The 16,988-nt window shown below is 43.5% G+C and overlaps 1 protein-coding gene across 8 annotated transcripts in view; it reads right to left on the bottom strand.

Annotated features, from left to right (window-relative positions):
• Positions 1–16,988, bottom strand: part of LOC138567561 (uncharacterized) — a 2,466,350-nt gene that overhangs the window by 1,843,404 nt on the left and 605,958 nt on the right. For all 8 annotated transcript variants that reach the window (XM_069645900.1, XM_069645903.1, XM_069645902.1 and 5 more), the window contains one exon: positions 8,921–9,047. In XM_069645900.1, the coding sequence (XP_069502001.1) occupies positions 8,921–9,047 (127 nt within the window). The remainder of the gene's footprint in view (positions 1–8,920; positions 9,048–16,988) is intronic.

The raw sequence follows: 16,988 nt of genomic DNA on the forward strand, positions 1-16,988 counted from the left end.
AAAACTACGCCCAGGTATTTAAACTTCTTGACTTTTTCAATTGTGGTTTTGTCTAGAGACCAGTTAAATTTTTCCAACTTCTTGGTTGAGCGTTCAATCACCATTATTTTTGTCTTGTCGATGTTAATTTCTAAGTTGTTTTTCATGCAAAATTGGTATAAATTCGCGATTTGGCGCTGAAGGCCTATGGGGGTCAGATCTAGTAGGATAAGGTTGTCCGCATATAGTAGCCTGCTGATGTTTGTTTGCGCAAGTGTGGGGGGGAAAGATCTGATCAGCTCCTCTGAGTGTTGATAATGCCCCATGTAGGCAAGAAAAAGGGCCGGGGCCAACGGGCAACCCTGTTTAACACCTCGTTTTGTCTCGATTTGGGCGGATAGGCATCCTTGTTGGTTTAACCTCACTTTAATATTGGTGTCTGTGTGAAGGGCTTTAATAGGGTTAATGATGTCATTTGGGCAGCCCCATGCTGCAAGTTTCTCCCAGAGGCTAGTACGATCGACTCTGTCGAAGGCCTTGGAAAAGTCTATGAAAGCCGTGAATAATTTAGGGCTGCCCTCCTTCACTTTGCTTTTTAAGATGGTTAATAGAAAGATGTTGATCGCTGTTCCCAGTGTTTTTTTGAAGCTCGTTTGAAAATTGGCATTGCATGGGGCTCGCAAGGCCCAAGTTTGATCTGAAGACTTTTCCTATAGGGTCCAATAAGGCAATTGGACGATAGTTTATAGGGTCTTGTTTGTCTCCTTTTTTGTATATGGGGACCACTATTGCAGATAACCATGAAGGGGGAACAGATTGAGTGGTCGCACATCTCGTAAACACTGATCTTATGAATTTAGCTCATTCGTCCGGGTGCAGTTTTAAGTCAAAATTTGTGATACCGTCGGGGCCCTGGCACCTGAGATTTTTCAGTTTTTTGAGGATGTCTCGTATGTCGTCCAAGTCGTCCAGTTTTATCCAACGGTCAGTCTGGTTCTGGCGCTCAGGGCTGTCAGTAGACGTCTGTGACAAGGTGTGCTCACAGGGGTTGGCAGTGGGCAGTTGAAAGAGCGATCTATAATGTGCTGCCCAGGTAGCTTTGCTAATACAATTTGTAATTTTCAGTATATTTACTGAAGATGATTTGTTCAACAGAGACCAGAATTCCTTTGGGTTATTGGAGCAAATTGTTTTCAGTATGGCTTCCGGGTCTTGTTGATGTAATTTCCATCTATACGATCTCACCCATGCTTTGTATTCTCTAGTAGCTTCTTTGATTGCTAGATTTCCTTCAGCCATGGGAAGGGTTGCTGCGCTTCTTTTGGTTTTTCTGAATGCGTGACGTTTCTGGACCAAAAGTTTGTCGTACGAGTGGGTGGCCGTTTGAGGGTTTTTATTCAATTTACCCCTCAGCATTCTGTATGGAATCAGCAAGGGACCATAATCGACAGAGTTAATAATAGATGCGGATCTTGGATTTGTGTAAAGGTTCATGAGGTATAATTATGCTGTGTGCTGTAAGGCGCAATCTAATTGCCTGAGGGTTTTGCTCTAGACCAACCTCCATCCTGTCATGATTAGCATAGGATGATTTCCAAGTAGTTAGCAAGATGTTATGGTCGCTGGATGAGGTATGGATGACGTCAAAGGAGGACGTTAAAGACATGATGAGCTCAGAAACGAAAGTATAATCAATAGTTGACGTAGATTTCCCATTGGTCCAAGTAGGTAAGCGGTTGCTGTTTTATATACCGTATCAAGATTGTAAAAATTCCTGGAATTCATCAGGTTAAGACAGAGTTCGCCCCGTTGTTTGCCGGGTGAAGTTTTCTTAGAATTTTTCTGATTGCAAAGGGCGTTCAGGTCCCCACATATTATGATGCGGTAGGTGTTATGGGTGGCTTGTACTTAGTCAATCGTGTTCTCGATTAATTCTAAGAATTTATTTTGATCAATTGCGGCCGGGTTCCAGTATACGTTGAGAACTGCTATGGAGGTAGGCTGTTGATATGCGCCATCTGGTGAAGAAAGTGACCAAGTTAGTAATAGTGCAAGTAGAGAGTAATTTGAGACGATGATGTCAGATATTGCTAGGCCTCTATCCATTCGTCATGCGGTAAGCAAACCCGAAGAGCGGCGGCCTGCTGGGCCTTTTGATACCGGGGCCAGGCAGAGTTCGTATCCATCGAGCAAAGGCGTTTTGGTCAGTCAGGTTTCTTGGAAACACCAAAGGTCGAAATATCCCAAGTTAACGTCACTAAGCGAAGTTAAGTGCTTATATCCCTTGGTGTTCCAAGATCCTAGTTTAAGGTCAAAAGGGGTGCTTTTTCGTGGATCCGCAGAATCGAAAAGGAGGCTCCTGTTCTTGGGCTGCTATTTTGAGTGGTGCGTTGCCAGTGCTTTTGGGAGCCATGCCCAAAAGCTAGACGAAGTTGGGTTTTTGGTATGGGGTGCTGGGGAGACGTCATTTTCTGATTGAATAGTTTTGGTAAACTTTCTGTGGCCATCTTGTCGTTCTTTGCGAAAATCGATTTTTGCTTCGGAACCATCTTTGTTTGAGTCTTCGGTTTCAACCTTGGATGGGATTAAGGTGGACTGAAATGGAAGTTGGTTCTTGCTCGAAAGGCTCACTTTTGGCCTATGGTCAGGCTTCGTTGGAGCTGGTCAGTAGGAGGGTATTTGTTTGCGCAAAGTTGTGTTTAGAGGGCATTGGGATCTTGATTTATGGGTATTATCACAGTTTTTTCGTTCCTTGTTTCGTGTGGGTTCAGTGGTTTTAGAGTTTGTGTTCAGAAGCCACTCTGTTGAGAGAGGTAATATCCCAAACTTAGAAAATCTCTCTCTCGGTCCATCAGTGTATTTTTGATTCTTCTTGAGACATGGTGAAGATGGCACTCCGCTCTTCCATGGTAATGGCTTGGTTCAACTATCCACAAATCGTCTCAAGTAATTTGATTAAGTTTCGGTATAAGATGTATCAGAACCAAGATTCCTCTTCTGTTTAATATAACTTCGTCTCGTCTCGATTTTCTTTGGTTTGTTCCAGTTTAAGAGTCCATTTTCCTGGTGGTTTTTCAGTCTTTGTAGATTTTTGGTAGATGTTCGTCTTAGATTTATAATGTCGGGATACGTAAGGTTTATTTTGTCTAGGACTGTACTCCTGTCGATGGTTTCGCGCTGTTGATTGGGGAGGGTGTCTGGGGGTAGTAGGTATCAGCCGCATCAGAATGTTCTGTGAGGTTCATCAAGTCTGTTTGACAGGAAATCCTCTGTTGTTATTGGCGAGTTCTTAGTTTTTTGGTTCACATGCGCGATGTGGGGACTCAAGGGATCACAGTCCCGTTGGGGTAGATGGGTTTGAGAAGCATAGTGTTTCAAGGTTGCTGGAGCAGGTTTGCGTACTGAGTTGCTCGTTTTTTTTAGAGTGATTGAGGGCCCAAAATTTCCAAAGTCGGAAGAGGGTTTGTGTGTTTTGTCTTCACAGCTTCAAAAATTGAGTAAGGTTGATCCGTCGGTTCTAATGCCACTTTGTTTCGGTTTTCTTCTTCGTCTATTACTAAGACGATATTGGAAGCTGATCCATTTGTTATTTGGGAGAGCGGTTGTTGCACTTTTTTGGGAGCGAGTTGGTTTTCGTGAGAAAAGTGGTTTTGTGCGAGTGGCCCGAAGTCAGGTTGATAGACAGTGGAATCGCTGGTGGAATGGCTGGTCCGTTTGAAGAAACCTCTTTCTCTAGGTGGTTCAAGGTGGTTTCTATTGCCTGCAGGCGAGTGGATATGGTGGCCATATTTGGACAAGATGTTGTTTTTGTTTCCTCTTGGGCCATGATGTGGCCTTCAAGAAAAATAAGCTTAGTATGAATCATGGCCTGTAGAACTGTGTGGTCCTTAAGTGTATCATACAATGATTCATAAGAGTTTGGTGAAAGGGACCAGAGCAATTGTTAGTGCCGACTAGTATGAAAGTAAGTCCGGCTTCTTTGATGGAGTTTCTTTAACAGATGTTGAAGATTTGCGATTCGGGCCGTGCAAGGAGTGGAAGGGATAGAAAAGCCCGATCTGTCAGAGCGGGAATTATGGTCATGGTATGATTTCCTCTTATCTCTTGAATCCTGAACTGATGAATTCTGATGAACGTTTTGGTGAGGTTCTGTTTGTCAAGTTCATTTTGATGCGGCCTTGTCTTTTTGCTACGAAAAGGTGAAGTTGGTACTGTTGTGTCCTGCGATTCAGGAAGGAGTACTGATGAGAGCAGAGGAGAAGTTGGTACAACCGCTTGGTCCCGACTATGGTCAGCGACCGGGACGGCCTCAGGCTCAAAGGTATGCGTCTGCTGGTTGTTTACTGTGGGTGGGGAAGTGTTCAGTAGAGATGGTAGCGGAGAAGGCATGAGTTTTGACCAAAAACGAAATCGTTCAGAACCAAGATAGTTTTTTTTTTGGCCAAATGCCGGTCGAATTTCCACGTTGTTTGTAGGCAAAATTGTCTTTTCTATGGGGAGTAGATTTGAGTTAGGAGTTGGCGTGGTCTTTGATGCTTCGTCAATGTTTGTTTGTTTAGAGGTTGTAGGTCGTGCACAGCCCAGAAACACCTAGCACCACTTTAAGTTAATTCAGACCTCTGCCGTCTAGTCCCGTCATCACTATTTGTTGTCTTTGTCTAATTGTTAGCGCTCTGATGCCTGCGGGCTTTAGCGCTATATAAACAAATAAATAAATAAAAATAAAATAAATCGAGCAGCTCAGCGTTCGTGAGTTCTCTCAGTTAGCCGGTACATCTGGCCCTGTGTTGCCTTTTTTTGAAAAAGTTTGCCAGCGTCGACAAAGATGAAAGTATAGCACCTGAGGCCTTGGCATTCGAGGATCTGACTTAAGAGACAGTTTTGCTCTTGCTGAGTTTCTTTGTGTGTTAAAAGTGTTTGCTAAGTTTTGTTTGTCTGCTTTATTATTAAAGTTTCTTTTTCTTCTATCCAGGTTTGTATCCAGCAGTTGGCGAGAGTGTTTTCTTGAATTAGGCATGCTTTTGGTTTTCAATGCGTGTAGCTGCTGAGCACCGGGGAGGCGTGGCACAGGCTCCACAAACAGGCTGTGGGACTCCTGCTCTGATGACGCTTTAACGGGCGTGTCGTCTGTATGTTCTGAACTCAGACCAGGCGGCAGCTCCCCCGAGTCTACCGGCTCCTGGAACGGAGTCCGGGGCTGAAAGCCCCCACCCTCTGCATGGACAAGGACGTGGATCATGCGGGGATCCAAGGATGCAACACAGTTTAAGGGCTCTCGAGGACCCTGGCGCACCTCTGAGACCGGGTCCGCCTGCACTTCCGCCGGGCCCCGGCGAGTCTCAACGCGAGGGAGGGCGGGCGCTCCCAGAGGCTCACAAGCCCATCGCTGCTCCTCAACCTTCTCCGCGCCGCACTCGACCCCACGCTCGTCGGGGCTCATCTGCCCAACTGCAAACTCAGCCCCCCCTCTGGGGAAAGCCGGTAAGTGAGCTGGAAGGGGCTCAGCGTGGGGGACTGTTGGGCTCCGTATAGCAATGTTCTCATTGGTTTGTTGTTATAAAAGTTGATTGGAAACCTGTGATATATTTGTCGGTGGGCCAAATTGTAGCAGAGTACCTTTTGATGTTGGCCAAATGCTTGATCCTGGGGTGTGTGTTGGTAACTTGCAGACTTTCTTTCCTGCTTTAGTACCGGAAGTTTTGCCGGTTTTGCCAGTGGTTGACTGCGCATTCGCTGGATTAGAAGTTTCGGCTTGAAGAAGTTTTTCTAAGTGCGGCAGGGCCGCAAACTTCATTGGCACTCATTTTCATCTTCACGCGGAAAAAGGGGAGAGGCAGTCAGTCCAGACACGACAGCCACGAGTGCAGGGACTGCCACTCCGCGTCCGCTCCGCGGTCTGGTAGTGAGATGTAATCGCCTCCAGTAGCTCCTCCTTCGGTAGGGAATGAACAGGGTGGACAGACTCAGCAGGGCAAGGTTCTCTGCAGGACTGCCACCCGTCCGCTCTCTAGAATTCTTGGATTTAAAGATTGAAATAGACAACAACATTTTACACAAACTTTTTGGAAGGCTACATCGGTTAATGCAACATTACAGGCCACCAGTTACCATAGAAGATCAGTAATCTCAAATAGGGGAATTTTATAGAGCCAAAAGGAACTGTAGCACCACAACTGCATTTAATCAGGAATGTGAATTTATTAAGAGGAGGTTCAGAGAACGAGGCTATTCATCCCAATGTATCAATAAAGGGTTGTACAAAACAAATACTTGCACAAGAGAAACTCTCTTGGATACTCCAATTCGGAAAAGCAACAAGCCCAAAGAAGAGATCATATTTATCACCAAGTATGTCCAAGACAATGGACTACTATACAAATTATTAAACAAACACTGGCATTTGTTAAAGATAGACTCTGATTTGACTTCATATTTCCGAAAGACCAAAATTAGTCTTCACTAGAAATAAGACCTTGAGGAACAAACTGAGTCCCCATTCTTTGAACCTAAACCAGTCACTAGTTCGCATTTGGAGTGGCTTAAGGGTTCTCTGATAGGCTTCTACAAATTTGGATTCTGCAATTTTTGCCAGTATGCAATCACCAGTCATGGAGTTCACTTGCCACCAAGGACTGTCCTTTAAGATACGTGATCAAATCAACTGCAGGTCCAAGTTTATAGTTTACGCTATAATATGTGTGTGTAAACGGGTATACGTTGGAAGCACCATACGGGAAATTCGGGTGCGTATAAGAAAACATTTGAACAACCTGAAAGGACAGGATCCCAAATTGCCACTTGCCACACATTGGCAAACACACCAAATGGACAACATCAAGGACATACGGTTTGTGGGCTTGCAACAAGCACGTCAACATGCAAGAGGAGGAGATTGACAGCTTTTTCTACGGCAGCTAGAAGCCCGTATGATTTGTAAATGTAGGTGTACCACACTTGGTTTAAATCACGATCACAAACTGAATGTATTTCTCCAAGTATTAGACACAAACCTGCTTTAGATCTAACTTGCCGGCTTTCTGAATGGGCTTTTGAAATACCTTGTGTCTGCAATTAAACAAGTCACCCTATAAGGGTATTATATATCTCACGTTAGTATTTTCTATACAAGAAAAAATGTGGCTTGATTGTGGCACTGCTTAAGTAGTGACAGCGCAAACTCCTTACAAAACATCTAGTACCTTGCATTTGGTGCAGGTTGGGAGGTGCAGCAGTCACATCTCTCAAGGCTAAACCATCCTCTGTATTCCTATATTCCATAGCGCTCAGTACCTGGTAAATCCCACATGAGACCTTCACTGTGGGTAGGGTCCCGACCCTTCTCAGGTGGGCAGTGAGCTTATTGCTGCCATTGTGACGTGGAAGATCCTCCCTGATGCACTCTACACAGTTCTGTTCCCCTATAGCTGCCACTGGGGTGAGGAACATTATATTGTGTCCCTCTCTCCGCCTCCCCTGTATCCCTACTGGGTATCCCGTGCCTCCCTTTACATTCTCGTGGGGTGCCGTTCGTCACCAGTGGTTCTTGGATGGGGTACCTTGTTGCTGGCCTCTCTGCTCTTCTCATCTGTCTCGATAGTTCAGGTGCACCTTTGCAGTCCTCCACTCCTTGCAGTCTTGGCTTTGCTCTGGGACCCGCGGTTCATCTTCTTGTGATAACACACTGCTTCCTCCTTTCAGCCTCGCAGTTGGGTCTGCTCCCATCAGACCCACAAAGGATACTCGCAGCCTGCTGCCAGCGTCCCCTGCACAGCCTTTCTTCCAGCCCTCACTCAGTTTTCGAAATGCCTGGGGTCCAGGCTTCCCCGCAATCGGATTCTGCTCAATCCTTCCCTTTCCTTTTTATCTCCGGGTCTCTGCCCAGACACCGCATCAACGCCTCAAGATAATGGGGGTCATTCCGAGTATGGAGGTAACCATGCCGCTATTAGCGGCATGGCTACCCCCATACCGGATACCAGGTCTGGTTTCCTTGAATGAGGAATTACCAGGCCATTCCAACCTTGGAGGCCCGGTAATTCCACATTCAAGGAACCCATCCCCATTCCCATTTGAGCCCCAATAGGGCTCAATGGGAATGGTGCTAACAACAGACCCGTTGTTAGCACTCTGGTCTGCTCACAGGACCCGCAAAGGACGCCTGGATTTACCAGGCGGCCTTAGTGGGTCCCGCGAGCAAAACTCGTAATGTGGCGGTAAGGGGTTGACTGTTCCAGCACCTTTACCGGCGCCGTTGACCCCTTACGCCACACTCGCAATGACCCCCAATGTCTTTTTGGCATTTCTCATACCTCCGGTGAGCCATCTTGTGGCAGTAATTAAGGGTCAGTTTCTCTTCATGGTTGTTGTGTTCTTCCTCATCTCAGTATATTCTGTTCTGGCAATATCCATGTGCTACATAACAACATGGGCATACTCTCTAATAAATGGCTCAATATGGAAGGGGGGGCTAGGGAATGTTGGGGAGTGACATGGCTCAACAGGCTGTACCCTAGGGTGATCGTCCTTGTTCCCAGAGGGGGAGTCCCTCCCTAGGAGGTGCTCCCGCATTAAACCACCCCAAAGGGGACTATTGAATAGGGGCCGCACTTCCCTAGCCGCATGGGAACACCTTGCGATTTGTCACAGTACGCTTTATAAAAATAAAATGAATGCCAAACCCCTAATATCCTTAGTCTGAGCATTACTGTACAGTCAACGCTACCACTTCACAGTCTGGTTAGACATTTGTGTAAACCTTTGAAGGTCATCCAAGGTTGGCTCCCCAGAAATTATAGTCAGAAGCCTTCTATGAATAACTTGAAAGTGATTGTGATACAGATTTAACCATATATTATATTTATATATTATTGGCTGAATTATACGACAATATAACAAAGTAGTAGTATGAAGTGTTATGCGCAGCCAAGTATGCAGAACTTGCCTAGGGAGAGAAGAGATTCATAATTCTCATTCATCACTTCCTTGTATAGAGTTTTCTGCCAGTCTTCCAGAATTTCCCACTCCTCTTTCGAGAAACAGATGGCAATGTCGTCGAACGTGATCAGCTCCTTGAACAGAAAAAATATATATATTAAAACAGTCACATAAACAGCAGAAAAACTGAAATGACAGCAACAGGCAATTGCATCACCATCAGCCTGCAATACATTTCCTAGCCCATGATATGCATATCTATGGAGGGTACAGAGATGGAACAAGTAGACTCCTATGATTATCTTGGAGTTAAATTTGGAGCAATTGTACTTGAGGTAATCATATGGAGAAATCCCATCTGACATTTAAAAGAAGAAGCAATGCAATAGTAAAATGTACCTCATTACGTGGTAATGGTGCTATATTAACAGCTTTAAACAATTACAAAATGCAGGTGAAGCAAGCAGCATTATTTGGAGCAGAATTATGGGGTAAAAAGAATGGATCCAAGTCAGTAACTTTGGAAAATATCTTTCTGAAAAGGTTATTGTGCTTACCCAAGAGAACCCCAAATTCATTACTCCATCGGGAAAATCACTTACGGAGTATTGCTAATAAACTAGTGCTTGAATTGTTGCTATTCTGGGTGCGCATGTGGGCTTCACCCCATCACGCAAAATATATGGAGGCACTATTAGATCTACTCCCACAAGATGGTGTATCTTATCTTTCATGGTCTGAGCACATCAAGTAGACATTAGGCTCTTTGGAACTCTGTCCCTATGTGGACAAACCCCCTTATTAGAACTTAAAAATCCAAGGGATTGGTCAAAGCGGCTCAATCAGAGAGAGCGATTGAACTCTTAATTAGGGTTGGATGAAATTGCCTCTGATGAAGCGCAATTGGCGTAGTTAAAAAATTCAGTTCTGCTTGCGGAGCGGTCTTCCCTCACACTTTTGGTGGATTTCTTTTGCATGGAAATTCCCTTTTCCCTAAAATGCCAAGAGTTTTTTGCCGAAACAACAAAAATTCAATTTCAGGGAAAAACAAAAGGGCAAAACACCCCCATTGCGGCTAAAACTTTCTTTTTTTGAAAACGGAATTTTGGCAAGGAAAAGGCCCTAAACTACCAATTACGCTCCGCAAGTGAAATTTGCGGATTGAGCACATTTTGCCTGGAATCTGCCCATTTGCCCGCAGAATCGACTTGGACATTTTCACACACAAACTCTTGATTAATGAATGCCAAAATGTCTCCATTGTTCGTCTATACTGGGCCAATAAGGATACACTAGGGGTATGAAAAACACCTAGATTTGGTTACCCTACAAGTATGCTAGACCTTTGTCGTTGGGAGATTTGAAAAACAAATGAGATACAAAAGATCATGCAAAGATCCCATTCTGCATTAACTGCAGAGAAACTAATGAACTTTTTTCTTGATATTCCTTTTTGACATTTTATTTAAAACCATCAATGAGAGAAAGTGGCATAGGAAACAATTATGAATGAATGATGCATGAATTATTGTAAATAAAGCTGTTACATTATCGGTAGCAAAATATATTCATAGAGCGTAGTTACGTATGAGAAAGTGTAAAACCCTTATTGAAAGTGTACTGTTGGTTTGAATCATCTCAGCAGGAGCTCAATTTTAGATATTTTTGTTGCTATATTATTGCATTTTAACTAATTTGAGCAAGGACCTATGAAGTGCATAAACCTGAAGATTGATGCATGATTCAATGTTTTATTATAGGTTTGTACTTATTTCATAATGAGTCTATGTTCCATGTATAAATTTACAAATTAGAACACTCTTTGTGACATTATGTTAAATAAAGTTGTTTAAGAGTATACCATGCTCTGAGAATTAACACTACTCATTAAAACAAAAACATCAACCAACTTTTTATCAAAATAAACAACTCCACCCTCAATATTCCGTGCAGACATCATCCGAGACAAGTTAATTTCTGATGGGGGGTGGGGGCAGTATAGGACCTTTAATAATCATCACAGGCAATGCCATTGGCTAACATTCCATTCACGGGTCAGACAGGTGCCTCTATTTCCTATAATTCTAACCAATGAAAAAAGTACAAGTTACTCAGTGCAGTGCCACCAATAGTTATCAGCATTCTTACAAACTTCTAGGGTAGCCATGGACTTGGTACCAAAAACTAATTGCGCCTCATGCGCCTGTATGAAAACAGGCTTGTTTGGGGGCCCCGCTGTTGCTCTGGAAGCAGGAATGCTCTCCAGTCCCGATGATCTTTTAGGAATTTCGAAAACCTTACGTTTAGTCTCAGGAAGTCCAGTTCACTTTTTCCAACTTAAGAATTGCATAATGGCAGCAGCCAGACCTATGTCCACTATCAGCTCCCGCACTTTGTCAATCTCCCTGTATCAAGACCTACCAGCAACAACCCTGGTGAAACGTAAAGCGCTGCACCCACCCATTGAGTGGCTGCGCACAAAGGAAGTGCCATACCAGTAGTGCTTTCCTACTGCTCCCCATTTTACTCACCAGGGGAGACGTTGGGTAGTGAGATCCCTGACGGAACCAGCTTCTTCGCAAAAAATGGTGCAAAGTGGGCAGGGGGAGGCAGCTGAAGGGACCGGTCAGGAAGACCTGAAGGTGGAACTTTATAGTTATAATTGTAATTGACTTGCCGTACTGTTTTATTTACTTGTAGAGTCGTAGCTGGCAGATCTTAGTATTTTAAATATCTAAGTGAGTTTTAGCATTCCTTATTATTTAGATTGATTTTCGTTTTGCGCCCGTATAGTATTGAGTTTATTGTGCTTTTAAAAAGTGTGCCACTTATATTCAGAGACATAAGGTAACTAACCAGCTGATAGGCCGGGAAACGTTACATTAGCATTCTAACAATCAGGGCCTCCAGCTGACACAGTGCAGTTGCGTGCTTCCAATTTGGTACGTGTATACTGAACTAACATCCTGCACCGGACTACAATGCCCAGACCGCCGGGTAGTTCTCACGCCACAGACATTTGCAAAACAGGCACATGTGAGTCTGCGCGAGAACCCAAGCGGTCTGTGGCGGTCCGTGGAACGAAGGACTCACTCTCTTACTTTACAAAAACATAGGAATCTCCTTTGATTTTAGTATATAGATATGGGGTTAAAAGAAGTCCCAGAGGAAATTCAAGCCGCTAGAGATAGATTAGACATGAACAGTAGGATCTATGCAGCACAAGAGGAAACACAATTAAATGTACGAAAAACAGGAAACATGTCACCACCGCCCCGCCAAACTCACATTCCGCCAAATGCATCCCCGAGTACTGATAATCCCTGTGAGGTTGCTATCAAGGCCCACATGGACTCTGAACTTGGGGCTACACTAGTAGGTGGTAGTACTGATGGTGATAAGCTACAGGATAAAATTAAAAGCTGTATATTAAAGCCAGAGTTACACAAGGAACACAATACGACAACCGATATGGCTGGTGTGGTAAGAGGGACCAAAAATAACCACTCCAGCAACAATTGCCTACCGTATTATCTCAAACTCCTACTACTAAACACTATATCTCTATTAAAGCACGCCATAGAGGTGTCATCAGACATCAGTGATCAGGACATTGATGTATGCGCCATAACGGAGACCTGGAGCCATGAGGCAGTTGGACCTACATTGGCACTGGCCATCCCTGATGGTTACAGTATGGTCCAGCAATATATGACCCCAGGAATAGGTGGAGGGTTAGCTTTTATTTATAAATCCAGCATAGATATCTGGGAAGGAGAACCCATAAGAAGTGAAGGAATAGAGATCAAACACATTATGAGGACAAATGCAGAAACTACGATAAATCTGGTTCAAGTTTATAGACCGCCCATTCCCATGCCAGACTTTGAGAACCAATTTAACAGTATCTTACTGCCCCTACTAAAGATCAATACTAAAAGAATAGTTCTTGGAGATCTAAATCTGTGGCTAGGTAGTAAAAATGATCCCATGGCCAAAAGACTGGAAAATGCTTTAGAACATTTGGGCTTCGCTCATATGTCCAGTCCCCCACGCACGAGAAGGGCAACACTCTAGATTGGATAGCTGCACATAACACAACAATTAAGGATGTCTGTATCTGTCCATGCCCATGGTCAGATAATTTTCTTGTACAATGCCTGGTGATCCCAGACAAACCTGTTAAACTAAAAATGAAAGGAAAGCCACCAATACCGACCAGAAATCTAAAAAAGCTCACAGCTTTAGCAATGGAACCATGGCTAACCCCACACTCTGAAAAAATCATGAAGTTGAGTAGTATAGATGAGATGACTGATATGTATAATCTGACAATGCAGGAAGCTATAAACACTTTAGCCCCACTGAAACTTAAACAAGTGGTTGAAAGAAAAAACAACCCCTGGTTCTCAAGTGAATTACAAAAACTAAAGTCTATCAAACAAAAACACTTTAACACATGAAAGTTAACGCAAAATGATTGTGATAAAGAGGGTTTACAAGCTGCAACAAAAAAACAGACACGCTGTTATTATGGCAAAAAATATTTTTTTAATGAAGGAATTATTACTGCCCAATCAAGCCCTAAATAACTTTTTTAAGTGCTTAAAGAACTGGAACAACCTTGTACAATGAATACAGACACCATTAAAAAGAATGATGAGTGGTCTAATAAGATACAAAGTGCTATGAGCGAAACAATTGATACCATTAGGGAAAGGATTGAAGCAGATAATAAAGTCCACTCTCCAAGAGATAATGATCTAATAGAAAAAAACTGAACAACAGATAATAAGCCATGAACACCAGTTTAGCTTCAAACCAGTAATTAATGGAAATCATAGCCAAGCTTAAACCCACAAACTGTAAAGGGGACGCATGCCCAGCTATGGTAACAAAAGAAAGTACGACCCAGCTGACAGGTGCTCTGTGCAAATTTATGAATACGTCATTTGCAGAGAATTACGTCCCTGATGACTTAGAAAATGCATGTATTACCCCATTAATTAAAAAGCTGTGTCTATGCCCAAAGAATGCCCTAAATTACCGCCCCATCTCAAACACACGATTTTTATTAAAGATTTTAGATCGGGTTGCGTATGTACAAATGTCAACATTTCTGAAGGAAAAGAACATACTAAATAAATGGCAATTAGGCTTTAAACAGGGACACAGCACAGAGTCAGCCCTACTAGATTTAAAATCACGGATTTTACAATATATGGACGAAGGGCAAACAGTGACACTAATGCTGTTGGACCGGTCTACCGCCTTCGATCTAGTGGATCATAACAAACTGATCGCCAGATTGAGGGAGGTTGCAGGTTTCACAGAGAATGCAGCTAAGTGGGTGGAATCATGTTTAAGCAAACGAACATGCAGAGTTTGGAGTGGGGATGCTAAGGCAACCCCCACAATTCTAAAATGTGGAGTGCCACAGGGCGCGTGTCTGTCGCCCTTCTTCTATAATGTGTTCACAGTACCGTTCTTTAATTTTCTGGAAAAGAATGATATAGGGTTTACTAATTTTGCAGATGATACTCAATGCATCATCCCCATGACAGGTCAACACGGAGAGGATAAAAAAAGATTAAACAAAACCTATAAAATCATCAGCTGTTGGATGACAAAAAATGGTTTGGCACTTAACAAGGAGAAAACTGAGTTGATGGTGATAGGTAGAAGAAATAAAATTAATAAACTGGACGATAACTATTAACACTTCAAAATAGCTGGGTGTACTATAGAGACAAAGAACGTGAAAACATTGTGGATAGTTTTTGATCAAAACTTGAATATGAAGGCACAAGTGAATAGTCTTATGTCTTCCACCGCCTACTATATTAAACTATTAACACAACTCAGACCCTTTATTTCTCAGTGAAATTGTGATACAATTGCCAGGGCGATTGTCGGCTCATAAATAGACTACTGTGGTAGTCTATGGTAGGAGCAGCCAAAAATTATATAGCGCACCTACAGACACTTCAACACACAATGATTAGAACCATTGGAGGCCTGAAAAGAAGAGCTCCCATTACAAAGGCTAGACAGGGATTGCATTGGCTTCCTGTTACATCTAGGATTCCATTCAGCCTGCTTAATATTACCCCAAAATGCCTTAAAGGAGAGAGTCCAAGGTACCTAAATGAAACACTCCAAAGAAGAAACAATACTAGAACACTCAGGTTGAATACCTTAAATTATTTACAAATCACAAAATATAACCTTACCCAGGTTAAAAATGGTGCATTATTCAAGGAATCTCCCAGGACATGGAATGAGATTGACTTCCTGGAAATATTTAAGAAAGGAATCAAGACTTTACTGTTTAAATAATGAGTCCGTTATTGCCGCTCTCTGGTGTTTTAGGATGACCCCTGTCTGTTTTTTTGTGCACCCTCACACCTCTGGGTTTTATGGTGTACTATATAAATATAATAAAGTAAAGCGACCCGCAAGGGCTCTGGCCATGTCACCCTGAGGAATCCCCGGGGGTGGGGGTTGCTGGGTAGTCTGCAGAGTTTGAATTGAATTATACCAGGAACAGAGGAGGGTGTTGAGGTCCATGGGCAGGATGGGTTGGGGGTGATCCCTGGACAGTGAGTGTTCATTTCCGCCCTCCAAGTCGGGCTCTTGAAGAATTTTCCAAATGTTCAGAAGATGCTTATGTTTGAGCTTGGTTGAGGTATGGGGATGGGGATGGGGGAGAGGGTGTTGTGTTTCAACATCTTGGTTGTGAGTCAGACAATTACACTTGGACATAGCAGTAGGAACACTTCACATGTCGGGGATGAGGGGTGGAAATCTAATTCTGTAGTACAATGCCGGCTGAGGAAGTCAGTTCTGGGTAAGCTGAGGGACATGTCCCTCTCTATCATGTTCCTGCAGGACACCCACCCGCTTATCCAGGATGAAAAGCGCATGAAAAACAGGGCATTCCCACGCCAGTATTTCGCCTCGGGAGGAGCGAAATAAAGGGTTGGCCATTTTAGTGGGCGAGCAAATCCTGATTACGGCCTCGTTAATGGAGAGACTTCCATTCTCCAGATTTCCTCTGCTTGCTTCTGCACACAGGCCTTGGGTGGAAGCACGACTTCAGCTCTTCCTTCACAGGAATTAGGCGCACCTGGAAAGACTGCCTATTTCTCCCAGTCTCTTCCAATACTGCCACAGCCAAACAGGGTTTGTGAGCAAAGAACCAACTTTGCTCTTCCTCTGCTATGGCATCCCTTTTGTGGTCACACTTCCTAGGGAACTGCCAGCCTGTGCTCTAAGTTTTCTGCTACTATTTCTGCCGACCTTCCAGCTCCTGCTTCTTTCTACTGCTCCAGCCTTTTATGTCGCTCAGGTGGGTTAATTGGCGTCAGGTACAGGCCCTTAGGACTAATTGCCTTACCTTGCCGAAAGCTGTTAGGCCTGCCTGCCTGACCTTGGCTCCTACATGCCTCTTCAGCCCTCTTCTTCATTACAGTCCGTGGGGGATTCTGGGACATGTATACCACTTTTAGATAAGTTCAGTTTCCTTACTTCTATAAAGGATTTTTCCTCCCTTTATGTTATTGAAAGAGGGTTTATAGGGTTTAACCTCTTGAGGGACAGATGGGACAGGGAAGGTCACATGTTCGTCGTTCCTTTCGGTATACTTTTGGCATTGTAAAAGAATAATGGGATTTAGGCGTATAAAATATTTGTTCTTTGGGTTCAACACCATATTGAATAACTTCTTTAGAAGGGAGTAGTTTCTTACCTGTAACTTCATTTCTCCAGCATTGGTATCTTTCATGGATTCACATGCTGTGAATTATTTCCCGTCAGGCTGGAAAACCTTGGTAACTTTAAAATAGCAGTTTTCCTATGGAAAACTCCGACACCGAGTGTCCCATCGACGTCTTTATTGGTGCCTTTGACTGCACCAATAGGATGTCTAGTATAAAAAGCCCGTCCCCACGGCTTACCTTCAGATTTTAACCTCACCAAAATTGTGGAACCCCCAACAAATATTTGCCTGAAGGGGGAGGCCGGAGAGCGCATGCAAATCCATGAAAGATACCAACGCTAGAGAAATGGATTTA

This window comes from Ambystoma mexicanum, chromosome 2p, assembly GCF_040938575.1.
Source record: "Ambystoma mexicanum isolate Mex_15411 chromosome 2p, UKY_AmexF1_1, whole genome shotgun sequence".
NCBI lineage: Eukaryota > Metazoa > Chordata > Amphibia > Caudata > Ambystomatidae > Ambystoma > Ambystoma mexicanum.